The following is a 15,688-nucleotide window of genomic DNA, read 5'->3' as shown; positions in this document are numbered from 1 at the left end:
ATTCCCCCAGCTATGAGCCTTCCAACCTTCTAAGTATTCCTTTATATGTGGTTCAGAGTTCTGGGACCATCCCCTGAGCCTGCTTGGTCAGGTATTCTGTGTTGTTGTTGGTGGAGCTATCTACTATACATCCACCCGATCCACCATCTTGTTTGTTCTCCTACATAATTTTGTTTTTAAAACTTTATCCTAGTATCTTACAGTTGTTGCCTTTCGGAGTCACATGATCACTTCTTTCCCAGTATTAGATGTTGCGAGGTCTTGGATAATAATAAATAGTGAATTTTAAGAAAAAGCTTATTAAATGTCATGGTTTATGGTTTTTGTGTGAAGGACTAGTGCAATAAATAGGAAATACCTAATGGCCATGTCAGTAGCTGCCAAATACTATTCATTTTGGTGAATGTACTATAGCTGTGTTTTAGGCTGGTTATTGTCAAAATCAACTGCTTGATTATGTTACCATTGTTTGCTTAACATTTGACTGGATCTCCTTACATTGAATTCTTAGTTGCTTATTTGGTATTTTCATAAGTGTCTAGTAATTCTCAAAAAATTAACTCTTAAACTTAAGGCATTATAACCTAAGTAGGGAGACAAATAGAACCAGTTGGCTCATGCTCTAAACTTTAGGGGGCTTCATTATGACTAGTAGTGACTAGTAATTGGCCAATGTATGCGGGAGAATGAGATGAGACCTCATCACAAATGCATACTCTACAGAGTATACTCTAGAAAGAGACATTTTTTCCAACAGCTATAAGTTGTCAATGTTTACTCATGGCTTCTTATTGGCACCAAGTGGATTGATTTTATGAGTAAGTATATGTTGGTTGTCGCACCTGTGTTTTCTATTTATTTGACAATTCTCTGTTCCCAAAGAGGAGTGAGATAGTTTCTTTGGATGCTCATATATGTTTTTGATACATGTATAAAAAAGATTGTTTTTATGACTCTAGAATAACTAATAAAAATAACTGAGTATTTTATTATATATTTTATTGTACAGATGAGATTATTGGCCAAGAAAATTATCTCTTCATATTTGAACCTGCTAGTAAATTCAAAGAATGACCTGGCTTTGGCTCATATTCTTAATATTCCTGATCGAGGACTGGGGAGAGATGCCTTCACAGACCTGAAGCATGCTGCTCAAGACAAGCAGATGTCTATGTTTTTGGTATGGACATGAGATAATTTCAAGATTATTTAAAGACTATTTTTTGAACAGAGACACTTTCATGTGGCATTCTTTTAACTATCATGACACAACTTTTAAATTAATTGATTTTCTACCTATGTATTTGAAATCCATGGTATTTTCATTTTCTTCAGTATCCGTCAAGTTTGTCAAGGAAGAATTTCTCTAAAACAGTGTTTCCCTGGCTAGTTTTATAGAGTACTAGGTTTGGTAAATGCTCCTGGGATACCTCCAAGGACAAAATCTCCCTGTTAAATACCCTTTGAATAAATGCTTACAAGGGCAGAGATTTTGGGAATAAAATATACTCACTTTAGATATTTCTAATGCATTTCATAATGTAGTCCAAAAACTCACGAAGTCCTTCGCAAGAGAAATTGGTTTTGTTTGTTTTTAAAGTCATTATTTCCTAAGTTACTTGAGCATGGAACCTTCCCCAAATTATTGATGTTCATAGAATTTGTCTTTCTAAGAATATACTTTGGAAAATAGTTTTGAAACTTCATCATTGATGGAGATACTCACTCTTTTCTATAACCGTACCAGGTGTCCTGGTGTGGTGCTGCAGGATAAGCACTGAACCCAAAGGTCAGTATGAACTGCAAGGTGAGCAGTTCAAATCCACCATCTGCTCCTTGAAAACCCTATACAGGTTGCTATGCATTGGAATTGACTGGATGGCATTGAATAACAACAACAACATAGTCATCACACATATATCTTTTTCATTGTAAAAGCAGGGCACTTTAACTTTACTTGATCCGATAATCCTAGGAGGTAATACATGGATAGGACATAGTGATTATCTAATCTAAATCTTTATTTTAGAAATAAAGAAGGTAAGGTTTAGAAAGGTTAATTACTTGTGTAGTCAATTCATGCAAAAGATTTAATGCAATAGATCAGTTAACACTGAAAACCCCATAGTTTCTTATAATAATTCCAATAGCTGCTAGTCAGTGTATAGAATAATCTATTTATAAAATAACTCTTCATAATTAATGCTATGTTTTTATGAATATATTCTTATTGATTTGCCCCATAACTTGCTTCCTCAGTCTTTACCAATATTATTGTTGTTAGGTGCAATCGAGTTGGTTCCAACTCTTTAGTGACCCTATGCACAACAGAAGGAAATACTGCCCAGCCCTGCCATCCAATTGTTGTTAACATTTGAGCCCTTTGCTGCTGCCACTGTGTCAGTCTATCTCCTTGGGGGGGTCTTCCTTTTTTTTTTGGTGACCCTCCACTTTACCAAGCATGGTGTCCTTCTCCAGCGACTGGTCCATTCCTAGAGATGAAGTCTCACCATCCTGACTTCTAAGGGACATTTTGTCTGTACTTCCTCCAATACAGATTTGTTCATTCTTGTAGCAGTTCGTGGTACTTTTAATATTCTTCTTCAATACCATAAATCAAATGCATCAATTATTCTTCAGTCTTCTTTATTCACTGTCCAACTTTCACATGCATATGAAACAAGTGAAAATACCATGGCTTGGGTGAGGTGCACCTTGGTCCTAAAACTGTTATCTTTACTCTTGAGCATTTTAAAGATCTTTTGCAGCAGATTTGCCTAATATAGTATGTTGTTTGGTTTCTTGACTGCTGCTTCCATGACTGCTAATGTGTTAAATACTGGATTGCGAACTACAAGGTCAGCAGTTCAAACCCACTCTGCAGAGACCCTGTGTGGGGTTGGTATGAGTATGGCCCAACTTTAGGGCACTTAACAACCACAAAAACCTTCTCAGTGAATAGTGCCCCTGTGGAATTGTACAAGGTGTGGCTCTTTACTGAAAAGTTGGTATTATTGCCATCACTACTGACACCTGTGTCTGTGTTAGTTGCTTCTGAATCAAAGTGTGGTAGGAGTTACAAAAAGTGCTTCACTTCAACTGTATACCTTGAATTCATATAGATGTACCTAGCTTCATACAGTAAATTTTATTTGTCCATTTCTAAATCATTAAACATAAATTAATAATTTTTTAAAATTCATAGGTGGCTACCTCATTCATTCGAACAATACAGCTTGGAGGGAAAGGATATGCACCGTCACCATCTGACCCTTTAAGGACACATGTGAAGGGATTGTCTAATTTTATTCATTTAATTGACAGACTAAGTGAAATTCTTGGAGAAATCCCAAATCCAAGGTAATGACTTTTCATATATTACAAATGTAGGTTACTAATCTATCTTCAAAATTTAAGAGAATCAGAGATAGAAATAGATAATGATATGAGAAAACATCAAACTACCAGTAGGAAGAAAAAACAAAATATCTAAATGTATAATCACTTAACATTTGTCCCCAAATTCCTGTCTACTTCTTTTTCTAAGCGTTTTGCCAAAATCAAAATTCATGTTCAAATGAAATTTGATTAGAAAAGATGATTTACCATTTATCTTTATCTGGAATAAAGTAGATTTGGGGGGGGGGACTGAAAATGACCTAATAGATAATTTCTTTAAACTTTTTATTAAAAAAAGTTAGCAGATATTAAGAATGAGTAAGGAAATTTACAAAGATATGACTATTACGTTTTGTTAGTTAAAAATTTTTCCTTATGTGTAAATCTTTGATCATCTGGAATTTATATTATGTTGAGGTAAGAAGTTTTTTCTTGTCTAGTAGACATTTGTATTTTGGGTATATTGGATGTTGAATAATTTTTCGATAAATGAGGACAATGTGGCTTTTATATGCTAGCATACATGGTGCTGTGTATGGTTGGTAAGCCATAGCATGTTATTGATAAAAATAGCTGACATTTACTGAAAATGTATTATGTGTCAGAGGAGTCCTTGAGTCACAGAAACAATAAAGTCCTTGACTATTAACTGAAACATGATAGTCTGAAACTACTAAGAGGCTCCTCAGAAGATAGGCTTCATCTACTTTAGAAGGTTCATAGCCTTGAGAACCCCATAAAGCAGTTCTACTCTGCACATATGGGGTCACTCTGAGTTGTAATTGACTTGATAGCAACCAACAGCAATAAAAACATACTATCTGCACTCACTTTCATCTTTCCTTCGTTGGACAATATCGCTAGTCACTGAGTTGTCCATTCTACCTCCAGTCTTATGTTGACCCATCCTCTTGCCCTCATTGCAGCCTGAGTGATTTTTCTACAACTGGAATTTTTTGCTCTTTTGGTTAGAAACCACTGCCATCCAGTTGATTCCACCTCCTAGTGAGCCTACATATGGTTTGGAACAATGCAACTCTTTACAGTCTCATCTTTCTCCTGAAAAGTGGCTGGTGGGTTAGAACTGCCAACTTACAATTAGCAGCCGGATGCCTAACCCACAGTGCCACCAGGGCTCCTTGTCTCTCGGTTACAACCTGCTGGTGGGTTAGAACTGCCAACTATCAATTAGCAGCCCTATGCGTAACCCACAGTGCCACCAGGGCGCCTTGTCTCTTGGTTACAACCTATCAATGTTTTTTATATTAGGTACAGGATAAAGCTATAGAAACCTTAGTATGAAGTACAAAATTCTACATGATCTAACTCTGCACTCCATTTCTTAACCTAAAAACATAGAGATAAAAACGTATTGAACTCTTATATCTGGGAATAAGTTTCTGTTGTCTTTTAATAGGATGATGTGGTCAGAATCACAAGGGAAGATGGTGATTAGACAGGGAAGAAATGGAAAAAGAATTGATTCTCACATTCATCTCCTTACTACCATCTGTTCATCAAGCCATTTTTGCTTTCGCTTGGGTGCATTTTCTCACTTCACCAGTAGGCGTCACCACAAAATGCATACTACACTTTCACCTGGAAAATGTCTTAAATTAGAGGTGTTAGGTTATATGGGGTCCTGGTGCTATGCTGTAGGATAAGCACTGGACTCCTAATTGCAAGTCAGCAGTTTGACCCCACCAGCTGATCCTCAGAAACCCTATGCAAGGTCTCTGAGTCAGAATTGACTCAATGGCACGTAACAACAACAGGTCTTATATGGGTTGGAATTGACTGGCCAACAATGGGTTAATTTTGTTTTTTTTTAGGTTACATAGATTAGTTAGTTCCCTATCACTTATAAGTTTAAAATTGTGTTTTTAAAGTTTATTACATAACAAAATTTTGATGCAAACCTGAATTATATATTTTGGATTAAATACCATGCTTCTGTAGAACATATCTAGTTAAATTATCCAATTCAGTTTCCAAATGTTACAAATTTTCACATTAAAAAATATTTCTGAAGCAATTTTGATACATTTTATGTGACATCTTTAATCACGTTTAATTTCTTTAAAGTAAAATTGCTTTTAGCAAGTAGTTCTCAAGTTATTGATGACAGTAGGGAAACTCCAGTCACTTTCTGGTGGTGCAAACAGTTAATGTCCTGGGCTGATAACCAGAAGGTTGGAAGTTTGAGCCCACCCAGCAGTACTTTAGAAACAGTTCTTGATATACCTAGAAAAGGCAGCCATTGCAAACCCCGTGGAACGCATTTTACTGTGACACATATGGAATTTCCATGAATCAGAATTGACTGATTGGTACTTGGTTACTGATCTGTTTAGTAATAGGAAGGTAACCAACAAATGCGCTAATATATTGCCCATCATTTGTCTGTATTATTGAGCATTGTCTTCTTATTACTTTGTTCTGGTTCAAGCTTGAGAAGTTTTATTTGTTCTTTAGTGATCTCATTCTTGTCTTTATGCCCAGGGCTCTGGTGTGGCGTGCTGCAGTTAAGTGTTTCTCGCATCAATGCATCCATTTATGTTTAAAATCATCGTGATATATCGTCGGCACTTAACAACAACAACAACAATCTTTCTGGAAGCCTTCCTGATTAATCTCCTTTCTCCTTCTACCTTTCCACTTGAACTCCCTCTACGCCTTTAGTTCATAGCTAAAACCAAACCCACTGACATTGAGTGGGCTCTGACTCATAGTGACGCTATGTGACCGAGTAGGCTGTGAACTTTATGGAAGAAGACCACCACGTCATTCTCCCATAGAACGGATGATAGATTTGAACTGCTGACTTTTTGGTTCACAGTCGAGAACATTAACCAGTTTGCCACCATGGCTCCCTTTTAGTTCCTATAGTATTATATAAATTGCAAGGTTTCATTTATTTCATGTCCCTGGTGCCTAGTACACATGCTCTGCTGTCTAGGCTTTAGGAACAAGGGTTTGAATTAACCTCCTGACGAGTGAAAACCCCATGGAACAGTTCTACTCTGTAATAAAAGGGGTTGTCATGAGGCAGTACCTTTGGTTTTTATTCTGGTCCTTGGGTGCTACAAATGATTTGCAGTCAACTGGTGTGGCACTGTAGGGCAAGCACTGGACTGCTAACCTTAAGGCCAATGGTTCAACCCATAAGCTACTCCTTAGAAACTCTATACAGGGTCGCTATGAATTAGAACTGACTTCAGTGGTACTTAACAACTTAACTGAAAGGTTGGATGTTCAAACCCACCTAACTGCTCCATGGAAGAAACTTTGCAGTCTACTTCCATAAACATAGCTGTTGTTGTTAAGTGTTGTTAACCTTGTTATCCTCCAGCGCCATACCAGGGCTCCTCCGTAAAGATTACAGCCAAGAAAACCCTATGGAGCAGTTGTACCCGGTAACACATGGGTCAGAAACACTTTGAGCGCAAGTTAACTAGATGGCAGTGGGCCGGACTCTTTGGGTCTCTGGTTGCTGACCAGATAATAGAACAGCTAGTGGTCATTGGCTGTGATAGTGAGTGTAGGGGTCTTCAAAAACTTCATGGAAAAATGAAATGAAAATTTAATGGAATTGTTCTATGAACTTTTTGAAGCCCCTTTTCATAGTGTTTGGGTTTTTGCCAGGGGTCAAAATGTGGACCTTGGCAGGTAGCAGAAATAAAAGTTTTACAGGTTTTTTTATTAAACACAACTAAGTCAGTGAATTACATTGTTTTGAAATTTTGGCAAATTTGTTCCTATAAAAGGAACAATTATTTCCTAATACCACTTGAAGGACTTTTTTCCCCCCTGATTTTCTAATTGGCATTAAGATACTCTCATTATTTTATTATGTAGAGATTAATCCCCAGAAGAAGGACATAGTGTTAATTATGTTTTCATTTTGGCTTCATTTCATGAAACTCAGTTCTGTGCTTTTATTTGAAAACTAGATGGAAAAGGTAATGACTGTATATGTAAATGAAATTATTTGAGTCTGCTCAGACTTCTGGTTTTATGAGTATAGGTCTCTTCATGGACCCTTTCACTGAGAATAATTTAAAATCGTGAGTACCATTTAAGAATTGCTTCTGAAGTGCATGGATAGACAGACAGATACAGGCCACAAGAGTTGTGGGATGACACCAAGAACATCATACATGAAGGAAGCAAAAAGTCATTGAGAAGACAAGAAAGAAGGAAAAGGTCAAAATGGATGTCAGAAAGGACACTGAAGCTTGCTCTCCAGCATAGCGATGCTAAAGCAAATGGAAGAAATGAGGAGGTCCAAGAGCTGAACACAAAACTTCAAAGATCAGCTCAAGAAGATAAAGCCAAATATTACAACAAAATGTGCAAATTTCTGGACTCAGAATACCAAAAAGGAAGAACACGCTCAGCATTTCTCAAGCTGGGGGAACTTAAGAAAAAATTCATGCCTCGATTTTCTCTATTGAAAGATCCTCTGGGCAAATTATTGAATGAGGCAGAAAGCATCAAGAGAAGTTGGAAGGAATACACAAAGTCACAGTACCAAAAGGAAATGATTCATGTTCAACCATTTCAAGAGGTAGCATATGATCAAGAGCCAATGATACTGAGGGAGGGAGTCCAAGGTGCATTGAAGGAATTGGCAAAGAACAAGGCACCAGGAATTGATGGAATAAAAATTGAAATCTTTCAAGAAAGTGAGGCGGCACAGGAGGCACTCACTCATCTCTGCCAAGAAATTTGGAAGACAGCTATCTGACCGACTGATTGGAAGAGATCCATATTTGTGCCCATTCCAAAGAGAAGTGACCCAAAGGAATGCAGAAATCATCGGACAATCTCTTTGATATCCCATACAAGTAAAGTTTTACTAAAGGTCATACAGAAGTGGCTACAATCATTCATTGACAGAGAACTTCCAGAGGTTTAAGACAGATTCAGAAGAGGCCATGGAATGAGGGATATCATTGCTGATGTCCAATGGGTCTTGGCTGAAAGCAGAGAATATCAGAAAGATGTTTACCTGTGCTTTATTGACTATGCAAAGGCTTTCGATTGTGTGGATCATGACAAGCTATGGACAACATTGCGAAGTATGAGTATTTCTGAACACTTAATTGTGCTCATGAGGAATCTTTACATGGACCAAGAAGCAGTTGTTCGAACAGAGCATGGGAACACTGAATGTTTTAAAATTTAAAACGTAGTTTGACAAGGTTGTACTCTTTCATCATACTTATTCAACCTGTATGCTGAGCAAATAATCCAAGAAGCTGGGTTCTATGAAGAAAAACGTGGCATCAGGATTGGAGGAAGACTCATTAACAACCTGCAATATGCAGATGATACAACCTTGCTTGCTGAAAGTGAAGAGGACTTACATTTACTGATGAAGATCAAAGAACACACCCTTTGGTATAGATTACATCTCAATGTAAAGAAAATAGAAGTCCTCACCACTGGACCAATAAACAACATTCTCATCAATGGAGAAAAGATTGCAGTTGTCAAGGACTTAATTCTTCTTGGATCAATTATCAACACTCATGGAAGCAGCAGTTAAGAGATCAGAAGACGTATTGCATTAGGCAAATCTGCTGCACAAGACCTTTTTCAAGTGTTGAAGAGCAATGATGTCAGCTTGAGGACTAAGGTGTACCTGCCCCAAGCTATGATATTTTCAATAACTTCATGTGCATGCAAAAGCTGGACAGTGAATAAGGAAGACTGTAGAATAATTGATGCTTTTGAGTTATGGTGTTGGAGGAGAATATTGAAAGTGCCATGGGCTGTCAAAAGAACCAATAGATCTATTCAGGAAGAAGTGCAGCCAAGAGTGCTCCTTGGAGGCCAAGATGGCCAAACTTCGTCTCTCATACTTCGCATATATTGTCAAGAGTGACCAGTCACTGGAGAAGGATATCATGTTTGATAAGGTGGAGGGTCAGAGAAAAAGAGGAAGACCCCCAACAAGATGGATTGGCCAGGTGGCAGCGTCAATGGGCTCAAGTGTGGCAATAGTAGTGAGGTTGGCCCAGGATAGGGCAGTGTTTCATTCTGCTGTGCATATAGGGTCGCTATGGGTTGGTAGTAACTCGATGGCACCTAACAACAACAACAACAATAACAACAACAACAGGCCTCAAATTAGATGAAAAAGGAAAGGCAGAGAGGAAGTCAAATAGAGAAGTCAGCTTTTGCTTTGAAGACATTGGCCAAATTTGGAGAACTGGAGGTTCTGTTTTTATAGCCTCTGTTAGATGTAATAGTGTCCTCCACACCTTTTTGTAAATCCTAGCTAGTTTGGTGATCCCATTCGTCATGTTAATGGACAGTGTTAGTGTAGGATGTGTCTTAAATCAATCTCTTTTGACTCGCCCTCAGGAACATCCCCTCTATCCTGCATGCCTAGGACTCTAAGTGTCCAGCTCTTATTTATTTTGTGTTTCTTTTAGGAAGAAATTACATGGGGTTTGGAGATTATCTTCTATTTCTACTAAGCTTGGTTAAATATTCTTCCAGAGTGTTTAGTCTGTTATAGCATAAATGAAACTCTGTTTGTTTGTTTGTATTAAAAAGCCAAAACTTTACTATTGAGTGATAGGATTTCCAATGCTATAAACATCAATAGAAGCCAACTGCCACATCTTTCTCCCATAGATGGCACCTACTTTTTTTATTGCTAATACTAATAGAGTCCTGGTGTGATGCTGTATGATTAGTTGTTGTTGTTGTTGTTGTTGTGATGTGCCCTGGAGTCGGTTCCAACTTATAGCGACCCTGCACAGGGTTTCTGAGGCTGTAAATCTTTACAGGAGCAGAAAGCCTCAACTTTCTCCTGTGGAACGGCTGGTAGTTTTGAACTACTGACCTTGAGGTTAGCAGGCCGATTCGCATGATAAACACTAGACTGTAAACCACAAGGTTGGTGGTTTAAATCCACCCGATGCTTATCAGAAACCCCATACAGGGTCATTATGAGTTGGAACTGACTCGGCAGTGCTTAGCAATGGCAACAAGTATTAATAGTGGAGTCCTGGTGTGATGCTGCAGGGTAATTACTGAGCTGCTACTGCAAGGTCAGTGTTTCCATCCTACTAGCTGCTCCTTTGAAACCCTGTACAAGGCCACTATGAATTGGAACTGACTAGATGGCACTTAATAACAATAACAACAACAGTATTAATAATGAGTATACCCACTCCTCACCGACTAGGGCTTTATGTTTAAATTGGCATTATGTGAACATGGAACGTGACTGTACATCAGATCACAAAATGGAACATGACTGCATTGTTATGTAACATCATCATTTGGTTGGTTGGTTATGTGTCATGGAGTCGGTTCCGAATCACAGCGACCCTGTACAGAGTTCTGAAGCTGTAAATCTTTACGGGAGCAGAAAGCCTCATTTTCTTCCGCAGAACAGCTGGTAGTTTGGAACTGCTGACTTTGAACTTTGCAGCCCTAATCGGTACCATCATGCTAACTGCCAAATTACACCATCACTTAACTGCCAAACCAGTGAGAATCACTGTCCATCTTGAGTAGACACAACACAGCCGGCATTACTCTTGCTTTGCATCTCAATATTCATTACTACCAGATGTATATACTTAATGTGCAAAATAGTAGATATTTTTCTATTATCATACATGAGAAGTGTCATATAATGAGATAGTTAATAAGTGAGGCATAAGGGTAATAATCTTTTGTCTTATTAAAAACTTCAGATTGTAAAGTCTGATATCGATCATTCATTCAATATTAGTCAACTTTTCTGGTGTCAAGTACAAACTGGTAATACACAGATAAATAAAATGTGATTCCTACCTCTTGGAGCTCATTTTTTAATGATTATTGTTTTATCATGGTTTTTATGATTAGTGTGCCTAACCTTAAGAATTACCTATGGTAAGTTTAAAAAATTACTTTTAAAGGAAGTGCCCTTCTTGAGATTGTGAATCATTGCGGTGGGATCTGAAGTTGATGTTTTAAACAAATGCTGAGTAAGATTCTGAAGATCAGCGAAGTTTGTTTGACCATGGGCTGTCTGATACATTAACTTACATTAAGTTTCTCTGATTTTCCTTTTTTCTTTACTACTTGGGCCAGCTGTTTAAGTGTCAACAGTTACATTTCTAAAGCTTGTTAGGGAACCTGGCTTCTTCCTTAAAACGTGAAACATGGTTTGTTTCCTCAAATATGTAACCTAGCAGTGAGGATGAAAACTTCAATTCATAATTCCTTTTACACCACTACCAGAGTGGCTCATAGTCCAGCATATAAAAGACAGGTTATTGAGTGCTGCCTGCAGTGTTTCTGGTTCAGTAAATCTGGTGTGAGTCCTGGAAATCTGTATGGATCACACATTCCTAGGTGACACTGGTACTGTTGGACTAGGGGCCAGGCTTTCAGAGCCATTATCATTTCAGAGCAAAGTAGAACAGGCTGAAGGAAACCTTGTCATTTACTTACTTTTATTTTTAGCTTTTTATTGTGAATTGAGAAAAGGTTTATGGAGCAGATCATCAGTTTTACATTCTAAAATTTGTTCTTTTGTGACTGACTAATTTCATTCACCACAACTAATGTGTCCATTTGTCTGTGGTGGTTTGTATATTCCTGAGATTCTGGAAACGATGCCTGGTGTATTTTAAAAACCAGTAGGGTCACCCACTATAGACAGGTTTCAACTGAGCTTCCAAACAAAGACAAACTAGGAGGAAGGAGAGACGGACAACTTCCAAATATTTAGTCACTGAACACCTTATGAATAGCAGTGGAACACTGTCAGCACCAGAATATTGACTATTGAGACATGATGAAGAACACCAGAATATTGTCAGATACAGTGCCAGAAGAAGATGAGCCCCTCAGGTTGGAAGGCACTCACAATATGACTGGGGAAGAGCTGCCTCCTCAATCATGACACAAATGGAATAAAACTTTCGGGATCTTCATTTGCTGATGTCTTCTAGGTTCATCCATGTTATGAGGTGTTTTGCCAACTCATCATCTTTCTTCAGTGTTGTGTAGTATTCCACTATTTGTATGTACTATAGTTTATCCCTTCATCTGTTGATGGACACTTAGTTTGTTTCCATCTTTTTGCTATTGTGAATAATACTACACTAATCATGGGTCTACATATATCTGTTAATGTCATACTGCTGATTGATTTCTGAAAGATAATATATCTAGTAGTGGAATTTCAGGACTATATGATATTTCTGATTCTAATTTTTTAAGGAAGCTCTATACCATTTTCCACAGAGGTTGTACCATTTTACGGTTCCACAGCAGTGCTATATGAAGGTTCCATTTTCTCCATCTCATCTCCAGCATTTATTTTTTTTTTAATCATTGCTGTGAATGCCAGGAGGAGCTCTGGTTGCATGGTGGTTACGAGTTGGGCTGCTAATTCAAGGTCAGCAGTTCAAAACTACCAGAGGTTCTGCGGGAGAAGGATGAGGCTTTCTGCTCCCGTAAAGATGTATAGCCTAGGAAACCCTATGCAGGGTCGCTATGAGTTGGAACAGATTCAAAGGCACATAACCACCATCAACCACCATGATTGCTAGTGTAAGATGATATCTCATTGTTTTGATTTTCGGTTCTCTAATGGCTAGTGATTGAGAGCATTTCTTCATGTATTTTTTTGACTGTTTGAGTTTCTTCTTTGGTGAAGTGTCTGTTCATATTCTCTGTACTCTTAAAATTGGATTGTTTGTTTTTGACGTGTTGAAGTTTTCTATAAAATATATAGATTAGTCCCTTTTCCAATATGTCACTGTCAATAAATTTTCCCCAGTCTATAGATTCTCTTTTTACTTTTTTGGTGAAGTCTGTTGGTATACATGATGCTGTTTTTAGGAGGTGTCAGTCACCTAGTTTGTCTTTTGCTCTTTGTGGAGTTTTAATTTTGTTTGGTAGATAGCCATTATGCCCCTAATTTTGTATTAGAGTCCCTAAGTTTGCTCCTATTTTTGCTTTCATGATCTTTATAGTTTTGTATGTGTATGTGTGAGCATGAAAATGTATTGACTTTATAAATAATTTTTGAAAGTATGCCATAAAAGTGGAGCTGTTAGCCTAATTACTAAGGAGTTTCTTGGTTAAGAAGTTTAATTGTGTCCCAAGATCTTTCAAGAAAAAAAGTATCATTTCACTCTGCAATCTGTTATATAAACCTCTAAAATGAATTGATCACTTGCCCCCACTTCTTTCAGTCCTGTTAGTACTCTGTTAGTCAGAACTCTGAAGAGGCAGAGAAGTGGAGAGATATAACTCTATTACCAAACTTTTGCCCTGTACCTCCCTAAGTAAGGCTTAGGCTCTTCTCGTTCTTTTTTTTATACTTCAAGATAGATCTTGAAATGCTGTTCTGAGCAATGCTGTTCTGAGAAATGCAATGCTATTCCTCTTCAATTTGTCATTACAGGCGTATGTAAACCATATGACTGTCCATTTCAAAATGCCAATTTCAGCTCACTAATTTTTAGACTATCGATCTTATGTGTAGGTAATATTTAAATTTTTCATGACTTCCAGTTTTCATAGCGTCATACTTTGTATATTTTACGTTCTAATTATTAATGTGTATTTTCAGCTGTTACTTTCCATTTTGAGTTGTACCTCATCAGCAAATGAAGTTCCTGAAAGTCTTGCTCCATTCAGTTCTACTTTGAGGAGGCAACTCTCCCCCAATTACATTTTGTATGCCTTCCAAACTCAGCTCATCTTCTAGCACTTTATCTGACAATCAGTGACTGCTATTCATGAGGTTTTCAGAGGGTAACCATTCAGAAGTGAGCTGCCTCTTCTTTTTCCTACTATGTCTTTTGCTGGAAGCAGTACTGAAACCTGTCCTCCATGGATGACCCTGCTGGTATTTAAAATTCTGCTGTTATACTTCCCAGCACCACAGCAACACACAGGCTACGAAGGTACAAAAAACTTACAGCTGAATAGTGCTTTCAGCATCTAGTACAGTCTCTATGGTTGGTATCTAATAACAAAGATGATCAGAAAACTCATGAGAAATGACAGAGTACAAGTTTACTGTTAGTTAGCAAGTTCATTCTGAATAGATTTTAAAAATGTAGGGGAAATATTTAAAATCATATTGAGTAAAATTTCAAAACTATGAATGCATTATAGTAGTTAGAGATGTTGTCTTAATTTGAGTAAACAAATATTGAGTAAAGTAAAAATTTCTAGCATATTATCACCTATCAAGATTAATTATGTGTTGGAGAGAGAGAGCAGCTGAGGACTCTAGACTCATGGAAAGAGAGTGGCTGAGTGCTCACGGCCAGGAGACAGGCTTGCAGAGTGTGCCCTTTGGTTGTGTAAATTATTATATATTCCTGAATTTTTTTCTTTTTTTAAGTTTTTATTGTGAATTGTTAGTTTACATGGGGGAACATCAGCTTTAAGTTCATCTTATAGTATTTCGTTTCATTGTAATGATTACAATTCCCTCCATGCATCATCATTCAACAGCATTTGCTTCTATTCCCTCTGTTCTTTTTAAGGTGTACACCAAAGCACTCAGGAATATATAACCACCCAAACAACCAAAGGGTGCCCCCGTCCCCCTTGCAAGCCTGGCCCCGGCCATTAGCACACAGCTCCTCTCTCCCTGCATGAGTCCAGAGTCTCCAGCTGCTCCATCTCTCCACATCATCATCTCTGCCTCCATCTCTGGCTCACTGCTTTTCTGGGTAGGGTCCTGCACTCCTGTCTTCTCCCTTGATGGCCCCAAGTTCTCGGCTCCTGGACTGCAAGATCAACAACTCCCCTCCTTTTGTAACAAAACATTTACCTTTACATGTGCAACATTCACAATCAGTCCTGATAAAAATTATTCACTCTTGAACCCTAAGAGTCCTATCCATATCTCCTTTCATCAGCCCCGTCCAGACAGATTGGAAATCACTCACTGGAGATTCTACCTTCCCCCACACTCTCTGGAACTAGGCTCACTCTTGAAAGCTTGTAAGCCAGTCACTTTGTGCCATTGTAGCGCCCCCCCATTTTGGGTAACCAATGTCTAAGTTGCTCATCCCTGTCAACCCTGTGTACTGAAGGGGTGGGGATGACCCTCATTGTAAAGATTTGTCCCCTTCTCCCTTCTTTTGAGCTACTTTGTCTATAAGTATAGGTCAAGTTCATCAAATTGTAGTGAATTACTTTTTTTCCTCTTCTTTCTCCCTCTAGTTGAGTTCTGATCATTCAGCAATTGAAGCCAGGTCAAATGGTTTGTTGTTGTTGTTAGGTGCCATTGAGTCAG

The 15,688-nt window shown here is 38.0% G+C and overlaps 1 protein-coding gene across 1 annotated transcript in view; it reads left to right on the top strand.

The window, feature by feature from the left end:
* The window catches only part of PARPBP (PARP1 binding protein), a 106,742-nt gene that overhangs the window by 52,436 nt on the left and 38,618 nt on the right, over positions 1 to 15,688 (top strand). The window contains exons 4-5 of the mRNA XM_006871091.1: positions 1,010 to 1,180; positions 3,206 to 3,360. Coding sequence (XP_006871153.1) covers positions 1,010 to 1,180; positions 3,206 to 3,360 — 326 coding nt within the window. The remainder of the gene's footprint in view (positions 1 to 1,009; positions 1,181 to 3,205; positions 3,361 to 15,688) is intronic.

This window comes from Chrysochloris asiatica, unplaced genomic scaffold, assembly GCF_000296735.1.
Source record: "Chrysochloris asiatica unplaced genomic scaffold, ChrAsi1.0 scaffold00160, whole genome shotgun sequence".
Taxonomy (NCBI): Eukaryota; Metazoa; Chordata; class Mammalia; order Afrosoricida; family Chrysochloridae; genus Chrysochloris; species Chrysochloris asiatica.
The sequence above is the reverse complement of the archived record's forward strand: the minus strand, read 5'-3'. Positions and strand labels throughout refer to the sequence as shown.